Genomic DNA, 21,260 nt, shown 5'->3' with positions numbered 1-21,260 from the left:
TAAGATTTTACAAGCGGTTGAGAGTGCAGAGATAAGAAAAACAGCCCAGGAAGTATTTCTTAAGGAATCTAATCCATTTTTTGGATTATTTGATGTTTTAGAGGAATTTTTATGATTCCATTTTATTTAGGCTTGCTTTTAAGCATTATTTATATCAAACCACTTTCTGTTGATCTATGTAAATCTGCGTCCCTCTGCTAACACAACATTCACACCATCACTGTTGCCTTTGCTGTTCTTGTATTCCCTACTGACACTCTGATGAAGATGACATGTTTCTTTGTTTGATTTTTAAGTATTTTGTGTTAGCTGCTGCTTAAGTTCTTTTCTTACAGCTATCTGTAAGATTGCTGACCCAAAGTCAGCTGTTTGCACACGGCACACCTGCCCTTTTATTGTGTTTAGTGTGTGTCACTGTGCTAATTACAAACAATCAGCCATGCCTGTCCCATTTACAATCCAGTTAGATTCAGCATGCCTGGATAAGAACGGGGTTGAGTCCCCTTATTTTTTTCTCTTCATGAAAAAAATAAGTGTTGCCGCATGAGGACCTGTGTGTTCAGTGTGTCCCTAAAATATAAATCAATCACCTATAAAACCTATTTCCATATCAAAAAACTGCATTTCACTTCCTGTGTTTCTAAGCTAATGAAACCATAAATGTGTGGTACAGTACATTTAACACCTCACTTTAAGAAAACAGGACAGTGTAGTATAAAGTAGTAAGTATTTTATTTACTTTTCAGGCTTGAATATGTTTCATATGAAAGGCAAAATTAAAATGAATACTTTTTTCCTCTCCTTATTTCAGGCACGTTACAGATAGGCTATATCACTAACAAAAACAGATGAGAATGGAGAAAAAAAGGCAAAAAAAAACATATTACAATTAAAGGCCTTGCGCACCCACATAGGCGTTTTTCATTATTCTGGTTGATTAGACCTCATTATAGGTTCTTTTTGTCCCTTCACAACATGGTCTGTACATGCTCACACAGTGCTGACAAGCGATCGGACAAAATAAGTAACGACACCTGTGTGGGTGCACTGTGGCTGTGCAGGTGCTTTCTGCCCCAGCGGGGCAAATGAAAAGATGTGATTTTAATGTGATGGAGGCCCACAGACATCAGCAACAAGAGCAATGCAGCATTGGAGGGTAAGCTCGACCTCTAGAGCAAAAACAATATGGAGGAGCTTTGGGATCAATATCGGGGATGCAGACAACAAGATGCTAAAGATTTTCTTTGAGACCTCAAAGAGTATTCACTCCTAACTTACCTGCTTTAAAACCTTAATTCATATCATATGGCTTATGTGTGTCTCAGTGGACGAACACTGAGTGAGAATATTGAGCTAATATTATATAGTCGTCACATACAAGCAGAGGAAACGGTTGTGGATACAAACCTGTAGAGATAAGACACTCACTTTGTCATCAAGCTTAGACTGAGCTTGTTCATCACAATCACACAAGTTCTTCCTGCACATTCAAGGGCACCGACGTCTACCTCCATTATCATGTTAGACAAACGTCTGTGAGTGAAACGAGCATCAAGTCCGCATGTTTCTTTGCACATTTCTTTACAAATAAATACATGGGCAGTGGGTATTTAACTAGCCCTCGTGGCAGTTTCTGGGATACAACTTGTTGCCAACTTTCCTAAAAACATATTGGCAACCCACACAACAATGGGTCCTTTATATGTTTTGTATTACAGCAAACTGTACCAGATGGCATGAAACCTTCTCACTTGGTCACAGTGGGTCAACAATACTGAGCCTGACACAGTCTAAACAAGACCTGGGTATCATTAAACACCTTTAGCTTAGACCCTCAAAAACCACAACATATTTCTTAAAAATACTAAATTAAAACATGATTTATATGCACTAATATTCACTCCCATGATGGGAACAGCTCAAATTAAAACACTTGAATACAGTGGCCAGAAATCTGCATCATAAATCTTGCAAGCAGGGGGCTGCATAATTAATCCAGTTCTATTACAATTTCCATAATTACAGCATTCATGGTATGCTGCCATTTTTGAAACATTTACCGGTACGACCTTTCCTGTAAATGTGACTTCATATTTACACCTAAACTGACTGTAAATCGTTTAGCAGAACAATCGGAATTATCTTTTTAGCTGTAACCTGCAGCCCTGTGTGAACTGTCAATTTCAATGGCAAATATGCAGCTATTAATTAGCACAATTATCATTCACAGTCAGACCTCTTCTCTGGTTTAACATTCATCCCTGCTCTCGCTTCATCCCACACAGTGAGGTTTTTGTACAGAGGTGATCGTTGCGGGGTAAGGCTGTAAGCCAGAAAGACAATACCTCCGTATGTCCGACTAGCGATACAGGACAATGGAATGATGTGCAGTTTTGTTTTGGAATGTAAGTAGAAATTAAAGTATGTTTGTGTAACATGATGCTGCCTGCTCTCTTGCTGCTTTTAAACAGACTACGACTTCTTCCTGATGCCTTTAGAAGTTAAAAAAAAAACTTAAGTCTTATACTGGAGGCAGATTTCCTCCACAGAGCAGAAAGGAGACATTAAAAATAGCCGTAGAGAGCCCTCATGTTTTACACATATACATTAAAAAAAATGAAAAGTCACATTATGAATGTCTAAAGGTTTAAATAATAATAATAATTAAAAACATGGAGACAGGAGCTCTTTGAGAGCAGGTCAGCTGCTGCTGTTCTCTGGCCAACAGCACAGCAGGAATAAATATATATATTCATATACGCCACACAGAGAAGAGCAAAGAAACGTAATGGGAGACAGTTTCAAACTGATACCTCTTGGAGCTCTCTTTTTCCCTCCAAACTAAGCAGCTGCTGTGCACACCTATAAACACTGAGAGAGAAGGACAATGCGTCCCACAGAAACCACCAGTCCATGGCTGGAACTTTCTCAGCCTCACTTTTTGTTCTACTGTGAATGTCCTTTCTTCTTCCTGTCTGCAGCAGGCAGCTTCCTCTCAGCAACCCCCGCTCCAATGTCCGAGTCCCTCCTTCTCCTTCTCAGGAGGAGGAGGAGGAGGAGGAGGAGGAGGAGGAGGAGGAGGAGGAGGCTAGGACACAGGAAGGGGAGAGAGAAACAGTGGAGAGGGTGGGAGTGCGTTTGGAGAATGGAGGGAGGGTGAGCTGCCTGAAATGTAGGCCAAAGCGGTGGTGGGCGTTTCCATGGAAACAGTGTTCACAGCAGTCAGTGACATCATCAGTACAGGGAGAGGCGACTGGGTGGGAAGGGGATGGGGGGGTGCAACAGAAATGCATCCTGATTGGCTTGGACTTAGACACGGTTCTCTCCGCCCACTCTGGTCCTCCGCAACATCCTAAAGACAAAGACAGGAGGATGTCTGCAATCTTCTGCACCTTCAAAACTCACCACCAAGACATGTAGGACACACAAAAGCAAACACACCGCACGCTTACCTTCTGTTCTGTGGGTCCATGTGGTCAAACAATGCCTCCTGGGAGACCCTGAAATCATCTAGAGGGGACTGGTAGCGGGACTCAAAGGAGCCCTCCCTTCCTCTGTAGGCCATGGCCTGGGCTGGCGACTGGGGCAAAGAAATGCTGGAGGAAGTCGAGGACACGGAGCTCAACTCCCCGAAGCGTTCTCGCCCAGTTTGGGCTGCTGCTGACACTGGTGTGGCTCCGACTGCAAGGAAGGGGCTCAGAACCTCACCATTTTCATCCTGAACAATCAACGAAGGGAGAAAACAAAAAAATCAAACCCAGAGGCCTGCATCAGCTGTGAGGAAGAGTGATGATGAGCTATAACACCAGTCAGCGGCTCTTAGCCAGGTGCTGTGGTCTTTCAGGTGTATCCTTCTCCTTTAGGACTCATTGGGAGCCCATTTGGTAGCTTTTTGACCAATTGAACATCAAATCAAAGAACTTTATTTGTCACCTGGGGGGCAATTCAAGTCATATTGTGTCTGGGCCCTAAAGGTAACACAACTTCTCTGATGTCCACAGCCACATTGTGACACTTATGTAAGCTTGCACAGTGACCTCCCGCTGTGACTCACAGCAGTTGTTTGGTATGTGATGTGTGGTACTACAGTGCAGATTTAATATGAGTTTAGTAAAGAACAATAGCTCACCCTGCCTCTGATGATGTCCATGTGGACTAACAAAGAAGCCAGCTCTAGATCCTCACTGTAGCTGTTTGTCAGAGGCACTGACCGGTAACCTGGTGAAGTACATTAGCAAAAGGTTTTTTAACTGACCATGGATGTGAAAGAAATGATTCAATGTTAATTACATGGTATAAAAATAAATACCTGTCTTGAGGCCATGAAGAGGGAATGTGGCCTGAGCCAGAAAGTTTTGGTCATTGAACATATCGATCTCATAAACGACAAAGCGCAGGAAGGCAAATGCAGAGTTGTACACTGTGAACCGGAATGGCTTTCTGGGCCAGGTGGGATTCAGACCATTATCAGCTGGATAAGACAAATTATCAAACAGAGGAACACATGAGAACGTAAAATATATAATAAAACGACCTCCTATCCAGTAAAGCAAGGGAAAATCTTAAAATTTTCCTAATTAGTTCATAAAAATGTATCAGTGGTATTCTTGAAGCCTAAAAGATTAAGGTCAAATATTCCTTCCAATCTCATAAAACATAATCTCAAAGCAAGAGATAAACAAATGCTATACAATAAAGCTTCATATTTATTGATCTGTTCCTAACCACACTGTAAGACCCGATGAGAGCTGTATTGTGCAATGTTTTCCTTTTGTATTCCCACACACCACTGGGTTGTTTTGAATGACTTCCTGTTTTTCTACGACGAGGCAGGAACTTTCACAAGTGTAATGTATCCAGTAAACAGTCAACTACTCATTCCTTTAGTTCTGGCAGAGTATTCAAAGGTTAAAATTAGAGCCATGCTCACCTCCGGAGTCTGTTTTCTGCTTGGCACTGTCATATTCTGCTCCACACACCTCGATCTCGATCTGGGGACAAACGATGCCACGGCCATGTTTGGGCAGATGTCGGGCACTCAAGACCTTCGGAAGGAAACAGGTTACACATTTTCAAAATGTTTACTTTATACGTTCAGCACATTAAGAGAGATTTGTTCATCATATCTGCAACTTCAGATTCAACTAAGATATGACTCCAACAGCCTGTGAGCTCTGTGTTACAGCATGTGTTACATGTCTCACCTCACACTTGCAAGCACATAATCCAAACCTCACGTTAAATTACCTCTATTTCTAGAGTGACATGTTCGAGGTCTCGTAATGTATGTCTGTCAAATGGATCGAAGTTGTCGTCCCTCATGATGGGCGGCTGAAGGACGTAGCCACTCTTTCCATTTAACATGAACAAAGCCTGGTTCATCTGCATGGGCTTGTCTGCATATGGGCAAAGAAACAGCAAGGTAAACATTATGTAAACAATGTACAAAGATCTTCTGTTTGTGCAACTTTATCTGTTCTGTACTGAAAGTAAATACCTGCCGTCTGGAAGTTAAGTGCTACCAGCTGGGACCCACAGAGCCACATGGGCAGTGGGTCATAGTTGGAGGAGTCTAGTCTCTGGCCTCTGGGGTAGATCCTGGACAGCTGCAGCCGATTGTACTGTAGGAACTTCTTTCCCTTGATCTTGTTGACGTACTTCTCTGCCTTGGTTTCAGGGAAGGATGACATGTCCCGGAAACATGCCCGCTCTGTGCCAATCTCTACAGGAGGAAGAGGGGGAAAGGACAAATGTAATCTTCCTGTACACGTAATGAATGTGTTTGTCAATGGCATGACATTTTATTTTTTGTGCGTGTGTGCGTATGCCTTACTTTCTTCATCAAATGGCACAGGCCTACAGTAGATGACCAGGTCTGATAATTCCAGTGCAATCTTCTTTCTCCTCTCCATCATCTTCCCCTCCTCAAGCTGGGCACACACATAAATACAGCATTACTAACAGTAAAGGCTAAATACAGACTAGAGGCATCTTAAGGCAAGTCATAACGTTGTCCTTGAGAATGGTATATTTAGTGTGCATTTCCTGTCAGGCATGTTGTATGTGTATATTTACCTTGGCTTCTGAGGTCATGGTGACCTCACGAATCTTAAGTACCCATTCTTTGAGTTCTTCTTGGCTGCTGGCAGCAATGTCCAGAATGGGGCCTGCACGCATAGCAGTATTCGACACCAGGGAGAACACATAAGGTCTGCTACCTTTCCCATCAGGACGCACAACTTAAAAAAAACAAAAAAAAAACAAAAAAAAACAAAAGTGTTCATCTTTCCTATTTAAATCAATCTCTTTATTTACTCATTAGGTCAGCTATAATTACTGGATGTGCCTTTAAAAAGATCAGACAGGGGTTAAAAGTGGAGTGATTTGATTAGAGCAGTAAACCATAAAAGTCAAGCAATGTCATGCACAAGACCCAAACAGGAACCCTAAAAATATCAAACCTTCTTCACAGGAAAACAATAACCTGAACTGCTGCCACTCTGTTGTTGGGCATGTAAAGAAAGTCTGATCCAGAAGATATAATTAGAGCCTTCACATACTACCACTAGATGGAGCCACAGAGTCACCCAAAGGCACAAAAACACACTCAGGTCCCACAAACAGGTCTTAACTGTGGTTAGCAGAGGCCACAACAATGCATGACAGCATGTGCCAACACTAATGGGTGTGTATTGACTGGACAGGAGGAGGATATCAATAAAACACCCAACACAGAGCTGTGGGATAGGCGAGAGTGCGTGTAAAACCTAACAAAGAGAGATTAAAAATTAAAAAGAGAAACATAAGGGATATATTTACTGTAGAGATGATTAAGTTGTCTTTTTGCAATTAAGAAAGAAGTTCAGAGATTGTTGGCATTTATAAGAAGTCAAACCCGGAGGCTGCCCTCTGGCAAGGTGACTGGCTGCTCTGTAGCAGTCATACAGGAAGTGGAGGGGCTACTCACCAATCTGACAGGAAGACACGTCCACACTTCCTCTCAGCAGATCTCCCAGAGGGCTGTTTTCTGTTATCTCCTGTGTGACAGAAAAAAAATATTATTATGAAATTATTACTCTGTCTCAAATTATAATCCACATTACACACAAATCTCTGTGAAAGTGGACAAAAGAATGACAAGGCCGCGTCTCCCTATGAGGGGTAACAGGTGTACTCAGTTCACTTTAAGCAAATGTGTCTTGTAGCCCTCTCTTATTTTGCGGGTGTAATTCTCACAGTTCTGTCTGGCTCTGCCGCTGATGGACTGATCTCCTCCACGTAGTTGGCAGGAAACCACAACTGCTTCTTTCCTCCACAGTCACCTTTCCACCTGGGGTGGGGGAAGACGAGAAGAGAGGGGATGTGGTTTTACACCTTTTTTATAAACACTGCAGCCTTAACATGATGGCAGCACTGATAACAATAAATAAGACTTCTAGCTAATCCCATAATGTATCATACGTCCTCGTCAAATATGCTGGCTCACTCATGCTACACTAATTTGATCAGTTGAAACAGGTAATTAAGAGCTACTTCCTGAATTGATTTAATGCTGTTCACTCACCATCCTCCTTCCTGTTTGTCTACATTAGAGATGATAGCGTTCTTGGTGAAGGAGAGCTCATCATCTCTCTGGGCTTTATACTCATACATGGCTCTCACTGTGCACTGAAAAAAAACAAAGGGTAATGGTGTACAAGTTCACCGTTACATACCTGTAAGAGTCGGTAATGCATGCAAACTTCAGATAATTACACACTCACCTTGAATGTTGGCATTTGATTTGCCTCTACGTAAAATCCTGGATTCCTCCCCTCATACAGCGACCCATAGTCTGGCTCCTGTTATACAATGTATTATGTCATTATAACCTGCAGTTTTACCACAAAATCAAAACCATATAACAGAAACACTGCTAAATCATTCAGGGGATAATTATAAGCAAATATTAGTAACCATTTAATGTGGTACTCACAGCAGTGCCTATCTTCTCCAGTGTATCCTCATTGATGGGATAGCGTAGTTTCATTTTGCGGTACAGAGGGTGCTTCTCATAGTAGCTGATAAGATCTACCAGGCTGTCAAACTCTGAGGTGCCCAGCACCACAGTCTGACCCTCCTGCTGCACGCGACAGTGCTTAATCTTACCCTCGGCCCTGTTGACAAACCATAGGCATATTTGTTGTTTTATTCTACACTCGTCTTGGAAAAAGAAAAACAAAAGAGAACTGACTTACCTGAAGGAAATAGCAAAGGAGTTGGGCTCTGTTCGCTTTCTGACAAGAAAAGCTCCATCACGAGGAACCCTCATCAGCATGTTCTCTGCCTGGCTTCTGGACAGCGTAGCGTGATACCACCTGAGACAAAAAGAGATACAAAAGAAAATTGTGAGGGTGCTAATTCTCTGGTCTTGAAGGACAGTGCTGCATAGCTTCAAATTTCTTCAATTTTTGTCAACTTGTATGCTCACTCTTTGCTCTCGTGGGCATTGGTCTGAGGCACTGGTTCAGTCAGTTTCATCTCAAACTCATTGCAGCGCAGCGCCACCTGCTGGTAGTGGTTGATCAGGGCAAAGAGCGTGTCAAATACCAAGTTGTCGGTCAAGTAGAACTTGGGGCTGCCTGCCTCCTGACGAGAGTGGATACGACAATGCTGGACCCGCCCTGATCGCCTGTTGCACGAGTAAGATGAGATAAAGAGAATCACAAATTAATAACCCTTTACTTTTAGTATATTTATAGGCTAAAATTAAAATAAAAACTCCACTATTTTGCTTGTCTTCTTTTACACACCACCCCCTGAGCATAACAGACATTGGTCACATACATTGTGTGTAAATTAGACAGCTATTAATTAGCTGTGAGGCACTCTTACTCATGCAGAGGTATGCTTTGAGCAGACAGACATTTACCATTTGACACTTCAGACCGTGACAGACACATTCAATCGACAACGGCAAGATTGACATTGATTGATCTTCCAGCATGCCCCAAGGCCATGTGCATGAATGAATCCTACATAACAGGGGGAGCACCCCACTAAGGCCCACAGTAAGCCACAGATTTGGCATATATACAAGAATACATTTTCATTTCACAAATCATGCCACAGTCAACTGGAATGACATATTACAAGAAGCAATAACAAACTGCAAATTAATTTTAGAGTTTTAATGTTCATCTCCATTCATTAACAATAAATTTCCCTACAGTCTATAGGGCCCAGTGCACAGTGAATGTCTAAGGTGTACAAAACCAACAATACATATTCTATACTATACCAAAAAGAAAGCGTGTAGTCTCCCACAAAAGTCTCGCTCTCTCTGACCAGAAAGGAACCATCAGGGGCTCCTGTCTCCAGGCAGTACTCTGACAGCAACCTCTCAGCTATCTGCCGCCCATCTCGTCCAGCACCAAGCTTCCCATGGAACCATTTCTCTGTCACATGCTGGTCCATACCATTGGATATCTGGGGAGTTTATAAATAGAAAGAGAGGGACTTACAACTACAGCATTTTGTGTAGAAGATGCATCAGGTTCAATAAGGCCAACTAACCTCTCTGTGCTCCTCCTCATCATCATTACCCTGGTTATTGGAGGTCTCTTCAGAGTAGTAGATCTTGCTGCTGGTCAGGACAAAGAAATGAGGATACCACTCCTGGGAAAAAAGAAAGAGGATGAAGGAAGAGCAATGGTTTAACAGTTCAAAAAACTATTAAAAGGTTTTATGTTTCACCAAAATGTGGTGTAAGTAAAAGACTCCATATCACAATAAGAACTTCTTATAAATTCCAAGGAGGTATTGTTAGAGGCTACTATTCCATTTAGCTTGCAGAATCTATTTATACATTGTGAGCATGCTTACATGATTAATGGGATCTTCCAGGTACAGGATGCCATTTTTGATGGAGTTGCTGATATCATTCTCTGAGTAGGGAGTGGAGGTGGACACCTCCTCATAGGCACTGCCTTCTGCAAGCTTCTTATGCTGCAGTAGATAAACGTAGAAGAGGACCAATGGGGGGAAGTAAATAAGGTCAGAAACATAATTACAATTTTAAAAAAATGTCCTAATAACAATGGATTTTATTATTTTGCATGTTGGCCCAAACCTTGATGAGGATTTTCCTCTTGAGCTGGTTGGGTGAGGGCAGGCCATCTGCTGCGATATCCACTGCTTTGGTCAGCAGCATGTCACCAAACACCTTCTTAAAGTAAGTGGCCATATTCCTCTGCTGCACAATACTGCAGTGGTCCTCAATGGACAGGATTATGGGATAGCTGTAATAATAACCACCAGAAATTAACAACAGGAACAGGTGCAGTTTCACAAAAATCTTTTCTTTATCTGGCTTTTTTTGCCTGTAGCTTTCATAACTTTCCATTTGCTCACACACTAAAACAAAGAGTGATGTCAGTTCAGTTTTGACATTTCTGTTTGCGTGTGATCTTATTATCTTTGTCATCACGCCACCTTTTTATCATCTCATCACTACCGGTGGCTATAAAAGCAAACAAGTAGAGTTTGAACTCATGAAGACTTACTCGGATGTAACAAAGGCATGCTCTTTAATGGTAGTCAAGACGTCACAAAACTTGATTTTTGTTGTCAGCGTGTGTCCGTGGTAGATAACTGGCATTCCATCTGGACCATCCCAGCAGTCCACTGAAAACAAACACACATGCAGACTTTTTACATACACAAATGCACATGCAGTACAGTCACAGAAGAGTTTATGACCTTTAAGGTTGAAGACACATTCATTTGTTTACTTTTGTCTAAGGTACAGTGATCCTTTCCTCAGCTATAAACCAGTTCTATTCTTATTCTTAGAAACCTGTCAAGCAGATTTCTAAGAATAGAAACCTGTCCTTAGGTTTGGTGCAAAGGCAATACACAGCTCTCTTGTGAAACTGTGAGTGTCTGTGTGGGTAGGGGTGTGCCAGCTACATTAAATGTAGAAGTACAAAACAGGGTAAGACATTTAATTAGTAGGTTTAAATTCAAGTGGAGGTGATTTACTGTACATGGGTATAGCTCTGTGTGTGTTTACCCACATTCTATACAGCGGCAGCCCATTCTCAGACAGCGAGCATACGCCTCCAGGGACGACTCACTGGAAAACTGGTCTCCCGTCAGGTAGCTAAAAATAAGCATACAACATCATTGTACGTACACAAAACACACATCTATACAGTCAATAGATTCACACGTCACAGACTGTAATACACAGAAACGTACACTTTCTAAGGCACTAGCACTGCAGTGACAGTGTTATTGTATTAAAAAGGTCTCCTATAAAAGGTCTCTTTCTTTTGATGACTGGAGTAAATACAATTTAACTCATTCAGTCATTCACTCAATTCAAACCTAATCAAAGCAACATGGGAAATTTCATTCCTGTGCTCCAATGAGTATTGTTTCACAGCTTGTACAGAAGGTTATCATTTGAACTGCCTTTCACACACTTTTCAATGGAAGGAAAATACATTTTCCTGCAAAATACACGCCAAGCTCTCATTGTGGAACATAATTGTGAAATACTACACTTTTATCTGATGAACAAGTCAGTGCAAAAGGCCTGTTTGGGTAGTCGTTTCACAAAAGGATGCCAGACTTTAGCTTTCCCAGGGCCTAATTACAACTTGCTGCACTAAACGGATGCAAAAATGCCCTCCATTCTGCCATGCTCACGTGTTATGCGAAGAGGAGATCCAGTAGTGAGAGAGGGGGTTGTTCATATTCTCAGGACACACTTGGTCCAGGGAAGAATCCCAGATGGTGTTCTCATTGGAGAACAGGTAGGTAAGAAACTGAATGAGAGAAAGGAGAACGAAACAAATCAGGCTAAAATCTGCAATTTACTGCCCCACACTGTCAGCTATTAGTTTCTGAAGAGTAGACTGTTCACAGCAATATACAGCCGGTATCACTGGCAGGTAAAAGCTATAATAATAATCATAATAATAATCTTGAAGTTACTTAGACCTGAGGCTTGTACTATGTACCCTAATTAAGGCATTCAATGAAAAATTTATCCACTATTACTATCAACACAAAACACCTCTGCATATATGATGTGACATTAGTGAGTACTTTAGACTTGTCTTAGAGGGACCAAAACTAGTTCCGGTCTCAGTCCACTTCGATTCTACTAAAAAAAAAAATCCTATATTTTTCTGAACCACTGTTGTCAGCATGTCCAAGCCTTTTCTGACTGTAGTTGAATACCCTCAGGCATAGAAATACAGCACCAACTCCAGCAAGCTGGCTCACTTCCTTTTGTCTTCAGTCAATCACAGCTTTACGGTGACCACAAAAAGCATCCCTCGCTTTCTACAGAACTGTCATGCAGAGCCACAGTCAATAACCTTTTCTCTTTGTGTGGGAGGAGGTGCTTTATACTGAAATCATGGCTATCCATGTACATTTCTGAGCATCTCCCACCCACACCAACAACACCAGGAGGGGGGGCATAGGAAAATATAATTTGAGAAAACATGCTTACATTTTTCCATAAGTGAGACACACCCCCAAAATAAAAAAAACAAGGATTAAAAGACCTGTGAGAGGTGGCAAAAGTGTTTGTGTACCTCATCTTGTTGGAAATAAGGCTGTTCAACTTCTCTCAGGGGGTCTTTCAGGTAGCCGAACATAAACTCCTGAACCTTGTTGTTGTCTGCGGCCCACAGTTCCTGGATTCACAAACACACACAAACTTGCATTGTAGCATTTACAATGAAACAGATCTGCAATAAAGTAGATCTCCAGGGACCCATGGATTACATTTTGTGACTCCAGGAGGAAGCTTTTGAAGTCCTCTAAGGAGATCCTCTGTTCTGGTCTGTCAGCAAACCTGGCATAGAACATAAAGATTCCCTTCAGTAAACCAACATTTGTGACTTAACAGAAAGATTTGTGAGCATTTAGTTTTGACCCACCTTTGCAGAAATGGGATCTCCAACTGAAAGAAAAAGAAATATTATCATTTTAATTAATTAAAATGCTGTATATAATGCTCCAATCTTATGGGGGAGGGGGTACAGAGGTCATCCATTTAATCTGACCCCAGCCAGCCTGTCTCCTAATGTCTGTCTGTCTTTGTGTGCGTGTGTGTGTCCTAATGGCCTCCACCAAAGGGATTTGGTTGGTTTTTAACTGGTCCATATTGATCTTGCAGCCATTTGAGAGTGGACAGATGGGGGATGAAGTGTGCCTTGGCAAGGCATCAGATAGGGTTCTGAGGGATGAAAGTGCTGCGACTATCTGTGATTGCACTTACGTTTTTCTGAGCATCAAACATGAGGCTACGATACAGCTGGGCAAATTGGCTGAAGGATACGTCTCCATTCCTCAACTCTGAGTCCTAGAGAACAAGGAGAATAAAACATGGGGGGAAACAGAGTGGTGGTTAATAGCAAATTATAAATCTTTAGTCTCTGACAACATCATTGTGAGAGGAAGGTGGGCAGGGAGACAGAGTAGGAATGGTGTCTGTGATAAGTAGAAAGAGGTTACCGGAAGTTTCTCTCGGAGGAACTTCATGTTGGGCACCCTGTAGTTGACCTGGCTCAGCATGCTTTTCAGATCCTTACAGGATATCCTAAACACATACACACGGTTTGTCAAAAAATCAAACACAAACATGGATGCGCACGTACAATAAATGCAAAGACTTGCACGTGTCTATACAGTTGTATCACTGTCACATTTAGTCTTTGTGAACATGCAGACCAGAAAATAAAAAACCCTCTAAGTGTAAACATGGGCTTGCTCTTTCATCAGGGATGTCACAGACAAACATCTCTGTGCATGTCCCCCTTTCTCTGCAGTCTGTTTCCTGCTGCAGGAAGAGTTGTGGCTGAGAGGTTAGTTCCTTCACTACACCTCAACTGAGCTCTCTCACAGACACCAAGTGCAACAAGTCTACAGCTCTAGATCGTACACTGAGTAAAGGCTACATAACTAGTACACAACCTGTTTAGCTGATAAATTGTAGGTGAGGTGACTTACCTGTCTTCTCTGTTGCGATCAACTGCATAGAACTGCTTACGTAACCACCTAAGAAAATTGGGATGTTAAATGCATTAACAACATAGGAAAAACTATATAAAAATGATGAATGCATGCGATTAGCAAATGTGGGTACCTCTCTATTTGTAGTGGCGTTGGGGACTTCAGTGTGTCAGCCACAAGCCAGTTTAACCCCTTGACCCACATGGTCATCTCCTCATCAGATGTTGCTAAAGAAAACCAGGTAGAAATAAAACTCTATTAAGAAGCCAGGGAGGCATCTAAAACAGATCACAAACGATGTCAAGATCAAAAGGTGACTGGTACTAATGGGGCTTTGGTTTAAGCCTCTCTTTCTGTGCATACCTGCCAGGCTGAGTGATTTAAGGCGAAACTCAGTGCCATACAGAATAACAAAGCAGTGAGCCTGATCCAACCGGGCTGCTGAGTCCTCCACATAGCGCTCAAAGTCCCGGGACTTCTGTCCAGGACGGATCTCCTTGATCTCACGAATATCAACTGGAGAGAGACACAGATAGATACAGGACAACAGTCAATATGTGGCATTTCCCTATAGACACAATAGTTGTGCTTCTTAAAGACAGACAAGTAGTACTAGTGGGAATTTTCTTAAGGATGTCACTGTTGTCATAATATGCAAATTTGTGTTGAGCAGCCTGAAAAATTACACTTTTGCAAAAAGTGCTAATTTTCTTCTTTTGTTTTTTTGTTACATGTGAGGTTATTATCAACCAACAAACTTTGTGGTTATAAAACAGACAAAAAACTTCTCTGCTCACAGATACAAACCTACCAACGAACATTTTTAGTGTTATTGTGAAAATTATAAATGTGTGTTTTTATAAATAACTGCCTAACAAGGCAAAAAGTAACAATGACTATTAAAACTGCAAACGGAAAAAGGGCGACCTATTTTAACACTACTAAAAACTTCCACCAATATTGAGAACAAAAATATCACCACTGTAATAGCGAACAATCCTCATGTCTTCTGAGAATTGTTTTGCTAGCCTCAACATTAACCACAGTGTGCACACACTGTCTGTTTGAGTATTTGAAGCTCCTTGACCACATAAAATGATGAAGCTGAGGCTGCGACCCAAACCACATGCACAATAGCATACCTAAAGTGAAGACATACAGTAGTAAGATATGTATAGTTAAAAAAAAGATGGTGATCGTGCTTGGGTTTTGTATGTGGATTTTAGTGTGCACATGTGTACACTTGTAATGGTCTCATCATTAACAATGTGTAGAACAGAGAATACAGAATTGCCTTGCTTCACTGTTTACCGTTAAGAATGACACAACTGAAACAACAACCAGTATAACTTTGTCCCGCTGGCATTAACAAGCAGTCAGAAACTTTACTAGTGTGTGGGCTGTAAAGTAGCTCAATGGGTTCCTATCGGTGTTATATTAGCAGCAGTTAAAGACCTACAGCAGGGACTCTCCTGCTAAATACACACACACACACATCTTTCAGCTCCTTCTCTTCCTGCCCCCGAACCACACATCCTGTGCTTTTGTCGCCTACACACTACATCTGTGCTTGCGTATAGGTGAGCATGTGCATGTTCTTCTCACAGAATTTCACCAAGCTGAGCCCTCAAGTCATACATCATATCTCAGTTTATTTTACCCACAATACGGCCCAGCAGACATCCGCTGAGAGCAAAGGAGCTTCTGACAGCCTGATCTGTTAGACAACACTTTGTCACTTCAGCCAAAATATTTGGAGCATCTCTTAGACAGATGCAGGAAATAAAGAGATAGCCAGAGGTGTAACCTTACCAAAAGAGATGTGTGGAAGTATCCTGCAAAGCACTCACACACTTCCTCCTGTGCGCTGCCCTGCCTTCCACCACATTTATGCCACACATAGTCAAAAGGAGGATATGATATTCTTGTGATATACAAGGCTGATTATATACTGACAAAAAAAACATACTGTCTAGAAACATGCAGCTACACGGACGGTTTTGGAAAACGTAAACCAATGTGTAGTGTTTTATTTGGTCATATACTTTAATCCTATTATATTTTACATAGTCTTCTCTCAAATACTGATTTAAATCTGTGACATCCTGGCTGCTCCTATTTTGACAACTGACAGTTAGTGCTGCAAATGTAGGATATTTAATTAATACATATCCTAAAGTCCTCATTGTTCTACTACTACCACTTCAACCTGAAAACAGGAGTGGATCACAGTGTCACACCACTTTATTGCACACTTCCACATCATCTGAGCTGTATCAGCTTCTTTGACAGCACACTGAATAAAGCTAAGTGAAGCCTTTTCCTCTGAAACTATTACCAAGCAGCTCTGATTCCCTTTTCAACATACTGTAAATGGAACAAGTTCACAGGACCGGTTTTCCACTGACAACCTTGTGTTTATAACAATATCATGCAGACAAACAACCTAAAAATATTTTTGGATTGTGTAACTACGTCACTGCCTTTGTCTCGTGAATTTGATGATCCGGCTGAGTGTCTAACAAAGAGTGTCAGCTCGAAATTATGTCAGACGTCTAAGGTAAAAAACGCGTGCACATCCTTTGTGGGACGTATGGAAAAAGCAGTTCAGAATGTTGACAAATGTGTGTGTTTCCACAGATGAGTGCAGGTAATTCTATCCTGCATTTAGATAACTAAGAAGTCAACAAAAACAACCTAAAGATGTCTTCACTGTTTACACTGTTCTTTGTGTAAAGATTTTTCCAGGATTCATTTATGGTAACTGTCAGTGGTAAATATGCACAAAATGTTGTTTATAAGTATTAGTAAAACTGCTCATTGACAAGAATGCAGAATTCTGAACACACACCATTTTCCTGGGTTCAGTGTATTAGTCAGATTAGGACATCAATCAATACTTCTTTTCATTATAGATTAATCAACCAATTATCGTCTCAATTAGTGTATAAACACGAAATAGTATTAAATGTCCTTCCCAGTTTTCTTAAGCCTCTTTATCCGGTCTTGTCTGCATCGATCATTTGACATGCATGTGTGTATTTGGGAAATATTCAGACCTATTAAGGTGCTTCATACTTTAAATATATTTGACATACAGCTTAATAAAAAAAGGACAAGGTATTTTATACAGTCTAAAACAAGATGATAGTACTTTCTATTCCTCAACTGAGGGTCCCATTTATGTGAATTATGTTGAGCTCGAGAGATAACTGACGTCTTTACATGTTTTTTATACTGAATTATTAATATATATATCGTGGTGTATATTTAGCTGATTGGTTGATTGAAACCTTAAAAGGACAAGATTGAGATAATTCACAGATGACAGACTCTAATTTACCTCAAATCTGTCTGGACAATTTTATAATGCCTGGAGTATCATAAATGACTGCTTGATATAAACACAGCTAGTTGATGGTATCATTCATGTAGGTAACAGTACATTTTTTTATAAATTACACTGAACAAAGGTATGCAATAAACAGTATTATATTGGAGCTATGGTGACCACTGCAGACATATGTTGTCACTGCTTTAGTGCCTCTGAGCAGCAATTCGATAAAATGGGTTTCACTGTGGAGAGGTTCCACTACCAGAAAACCAAAACAAACCCCTAGATTGAGAGTGTAAAAACATTCACGGAGGCCCATTCATAAAAATCATCATGTTGATTCTTATATGATAGTTTCTTTCAGATGTTAAAGCAAGTTGGAGTTGGCTGTTCTCTTACTCAGAAACCAGAAATCCTGAAGGTGATGTGTGAGATATTTAGGAGAACTGCTCGTGTAGAGACAGAGTTGGCAGAGTTGGGCCAAACACAAAACTTTCTCCAAAAGATGGAGGTCTGACATGTCAGACACTCAAAGCGTTAAATTTATGAGATGCTCTGCCTACAAGTCTAGCCAGTCTGTTACTGCTAATTAATCCGCTAGACCACATCCTGCTTCACCATGCCAGATATTCAGTACATCTCACTACACCATACTACATGTATGGCCCACAGATAAAGGCTGCCAGTAATCAGGGTTTTTTTAAAAAAAGTGTCAAATCTAAAAGAGAAATCAGCTAGACTGAGATCATGTCAGCTTAGATGGCGGTCTGTTTCTTGTTAAGCAACAAAATAGACATCATTCTTTTCCTGCCACTGATAACGAATAAATACTACAGGCCAAACTGTCCCTGAATGATCACATGCTTCCAGTAAAAACCTGATATTCTATTTCTGTACATTAATGAGCAGCCTAGGCCAATTTCACCTCTCCAGGAGTATCGAATGGCAGCTTTGAGCTCATGGGTGTATGAAACCCTTCATCACAGAGAAGATGATACAGTGAAAAAAAACTAAGCTCACCATCCTTTTTGTGAGTGTGTGTGTGTGTGTGTGTGTGTGCGCGCTCTCTTTTTTGTTGCATCCGGAGCAGAGTGCAGCTGTGCACAAGGCATCCTGCTACCCGAGAGACAGACAACTTAACGACTCACTGAAGGCCTGTGTGTCCTCAGTTAGACACACTGTTTTGTAGAAGATTAACCTGAATGTCAGCTTCCTGGTAAATTACAGTATATTCCTATTAATGGAACAAAAGCGTGCAAGGAAACATTCGTTCCTCCCTTCTCATTGTTGACCCTGGATTTATTTGTACCTGAGAAGTGATTTAACAGTTTGCAGACAACAATGTTGAGGTTCCTTTAAAAGCTGCACCTGCTGTTTTAATTTAAAATCATACCTACAAAATAAAACCAAAAATCTGACTTCTATCAAGATACTGTCACAAAAGTGGCTTTTTGTCTTTTGATGTAATGTTGATTCTCAGTTTTGCCAAATTACAATTTGTACCAAACACAATGTTGTTCAAAGGAAAGTTTACAGTTTATCCATTTAAATCAATAAAGGCCAAAGGATAGAACATTTTAATGTATACGGTACATGGAGAAGTGTTATTGAGTCTCATGGGTCAAATAACATCTTCCCAAGTATCCAGGAACTGAACAAATGTAAACTCAGGTTCACACATTTTGTCTTTGACCTTAAAAACCCCCAAACTAAAGGAATTTTTTGTAACTTCTTCATCATTCCCCAGCTGATAGTAATACTAACGTGTCACTTGGTGTGAGGTCACCAAGTTTTTTGTGAGCTGTCATATTTCTGATTGTATATAAACCAACCAGTTTGCACAGATGCCTTTACATTTACCACCAATACTCAAGATACTATCAGTGTGTGTGTGTGTGTGTACATATTTGTGTTTGCAAACTACTCACTCTCTCCCTCTATTTTGTCTGTGCCTCGAGTCCAGATAATAGTCCTTGTCTCCAGCTTCACTTGGAATGTCCTCCTCTCTGGCCGCTGGGATTTCTTAGAATAAAACAGTGTCAGTACTGTCCCCAGCTCCAGGTCTCGGTACAGGTTGTTCATCTCTGTGTCGTTGTCCATCCACGGAACAGGTCCGTTGGAAAAGAAGCCAGAGGTCCCAGTCATGTTCACTTCCCCTGTTTGTTATCCGCTTCCTCTTAGAACAATCTGCTCAGTCCAGGCCTAGACAGGGATACCTATAGTAGGAGAAGAGAGAGAGAGGGGGGAAACCCATGAAACAACCATTCCCCAGGGGACTTTTAGTGTGTCAGTGCTAGATGCACAATATACAAGTTTGATGTTGTCAGGAGTCAGAAGAATTTAAATAATCCTGTAGGTGTTTATTTACATGCAATGATTTGTGACGGCAAGCAAGTTTCCACCATAGTAGCTTTATACAGAAACACCTTTTAGACATATACAACTTATTTAATTAGTTATTTAATTTAGTTTTTTAGATATGAAAAATGCAAATAGCCAAAAATACGACTAATCTAAACTCATATTGACAAATATTTTTGTTAATAGTCAGGCTTAATTTCACAACGCTATCAAAGATTATCAAAACACTGCCCTGAATACAACACAAACAGAAAAGTGTAATAAAGAGCTAACATTCTATAACTTAAATACAAACTTGGTAGGTGTGGTATATTTTGTCTCTGTAATTTTAATAAAAATCAATATTATTGTTAACATATGATAAAGTTACAAAACTAGTACATTATGTTCCATTCTAGTATGATGTTCTACTGAAACAATATGTACACATTATAGTAAAACGTCAGTGAGCAATGCTAAAAGAAACCCTGTAAACTGACAGATCAGTTCAACATCAATTCATTTTTGTACATAAGTAATGTTACTCTCAGTATCCGACAAAGTACGGTGTTTTTTTTCATAAGCAGTGGTGTAAATAAATGACAGGCACAACATCAAACCGTATGGAAATAAAGACACTCGGATAACTTTTCCTCTCCGACGTGATTTAACCTTTAATCTCGCAGTGAGGGGATTTAATCTGACTTCAAAGTGATTTTTTAAAATGGACACAACACGGCCTGCAACCTGCCGCTGGAAAACACAAAGTTTTCTTTTGGATACATTTTTTTTTAGGAATACAGCTGGTGACGAATGGCAGCAGAGTGGGATAACAGTGTAACAAGAAACGTCTGGCTATTTTCACACTGTGGAAACGGGGCCGGTGTGTGCTGCTAGCGTTTCGCTGGGCCAAAGGAAGAATTATGGCTGCTTTCACTCCTGGGAAAAAAATAAGCCCAGGTAGCAGTAGCTATTCTGTCCATTTCTCCTCCCTTTCCTTTTCGTTTTACCGTACGGAGAAAAATTAGCTAGGAAAACAACACGTCGCAGGGTCTGCTGTGCTGTTTCACTACCTACCGCCGCAATCTCGGCCCAACCGCACATCTCCAACGGCTGTGAGGGTGCTCCTCTATCCTCCTCTCGTGTTCCCGTCGTCTTTCTCCTGCTCCTTTTCCCCCCGCACCCCGGTTTTTCCGTGATTAAATCATGACCAGGCCCACGAAAGGCGCTGCGGTGCCGACAACAACAATCCCAGTTTCCTCTTCTCCCCTCCGGCCGTACATACAGAGAGGGAGGCAGAGAGCGAGGACCGTGGTGAGACTACGCAAGTTTGTCTGCTCCCAGAGCCAGTAGGCAGCGAAGGCCCTCCCCACCCCCCATCCGACCACCAGCGGCCAGAGTCAAAAACCAAGCTTCCGCTTCGGCTTTTCACAATAAAAGCGGGGATAGTTTCGAAGTTTGTTGAGGTGATTTTTGTTTGATTTGTATCCGTCATTTGTGCATATATATACAGGGACGTTAGGTAACATTTCGTTTCATGCACAATGTGGTGCAAGTGCTTGATGTTAAG

General features: G+C 41.1%; 1 protein-coding gene across 1 annotated transcript; it reads right to left on the bottom strand.

Moving 5' to 3' along the window:
• Positions 1-713: 713 nt before the first annotated feature.
• On the bottom strand, positions 714-21,040 carry plcg1 (phospholipase C, gamma 1). Its single transcript, XM_028409309.1, has 33 exons — positions 20,768-21,040; positions 19,279-19,566; positions 14,380-14,532; positions 14,150-14,243; positions 14,014-14,061; positions 13,519-13,603; positions 13,283-13,366; positions 12,942-12,964; positions 12,787-12,856; positions 12,594-12,695; positions 11,695-11,813; positions 11,058-11,143; positions 10,545-10,665; positions 10,112-10,280; positions 9,865-9,987; positions 9,556-9,657; positions 9,281-9,468; positions 8,471-8,671; positions 8,238-8,357; positions 7,976-8,156; positions 7,764-7,841; positions 7,565-7,668; positions 7,237-7,330; positions 6,968-7,037; positions 6,076-6,239; positions 5,834-5,930; positions 5,498-5,722; positions 5,248-5,396; positions 4,931-5,045; positions 4,310-4,471; positions 4,130-4,218; positions 3,453-3,718; positions 714-3,352 (listed from the first exon to the last, which is right to left on the bottom strand). Exons 2-33 carry the CDS (start codon positions 19,493-19,495, stop codon positions 3,310-3,312), a joined length of 3,942 nt encoding a protein of 1,313 aa, XP_028265110.1. The 5' UTR covers positions 19,496-19,566; positions 20,768-21,040; the 3' UTR covers positions 714-3,309.
• Between the last annotated feature and the right edge of the window lie 220 nt (positions 21,041-21,260).

Source organism: Parambassis ranga, chromosome 7 (assembly GCF_900634625.1).
Source record: "Parambassis ranga chromosome 7, fParRan2.1, whole genome shotgun sequence".
Taxonomy (NCBI): Eukaryota; Metazoa; Chordata; class Actinopteri; family Ambassidae; genus Parambassis; species Parambassis ranga.
This window is presented reverse-complemented; position numbering and strand designations above follow the sequence as displayed.

What these genes read in the sequence shown, in the direction of transcription:
- plcg1 (XM_028409309.1), bottom strand. Translation starts at nt 19,495, where the DNA reads ATGACTGGGACCTCTGGCTTCTTTTCCAACGGACCTGTTCCGTGGATG. An exon ending in ACGCCACTACAAATAGAGAG is followed by an intron (nt 14,062 to 14,149) that starts GTACCCACATTT and finishes CAATTTTCTTAG; the next exon opens with GTGGTTACGTAAGCAGTTCT. An exon ending in GACTACACGCTTTCTTTTTG is followed by an intron (nt 8,672 to 9,280) that starts GTATAGTATAGA and finishes CTCGTGCAACAG; the next exon opens with GCGATCAGGGCGGGTCCAGC.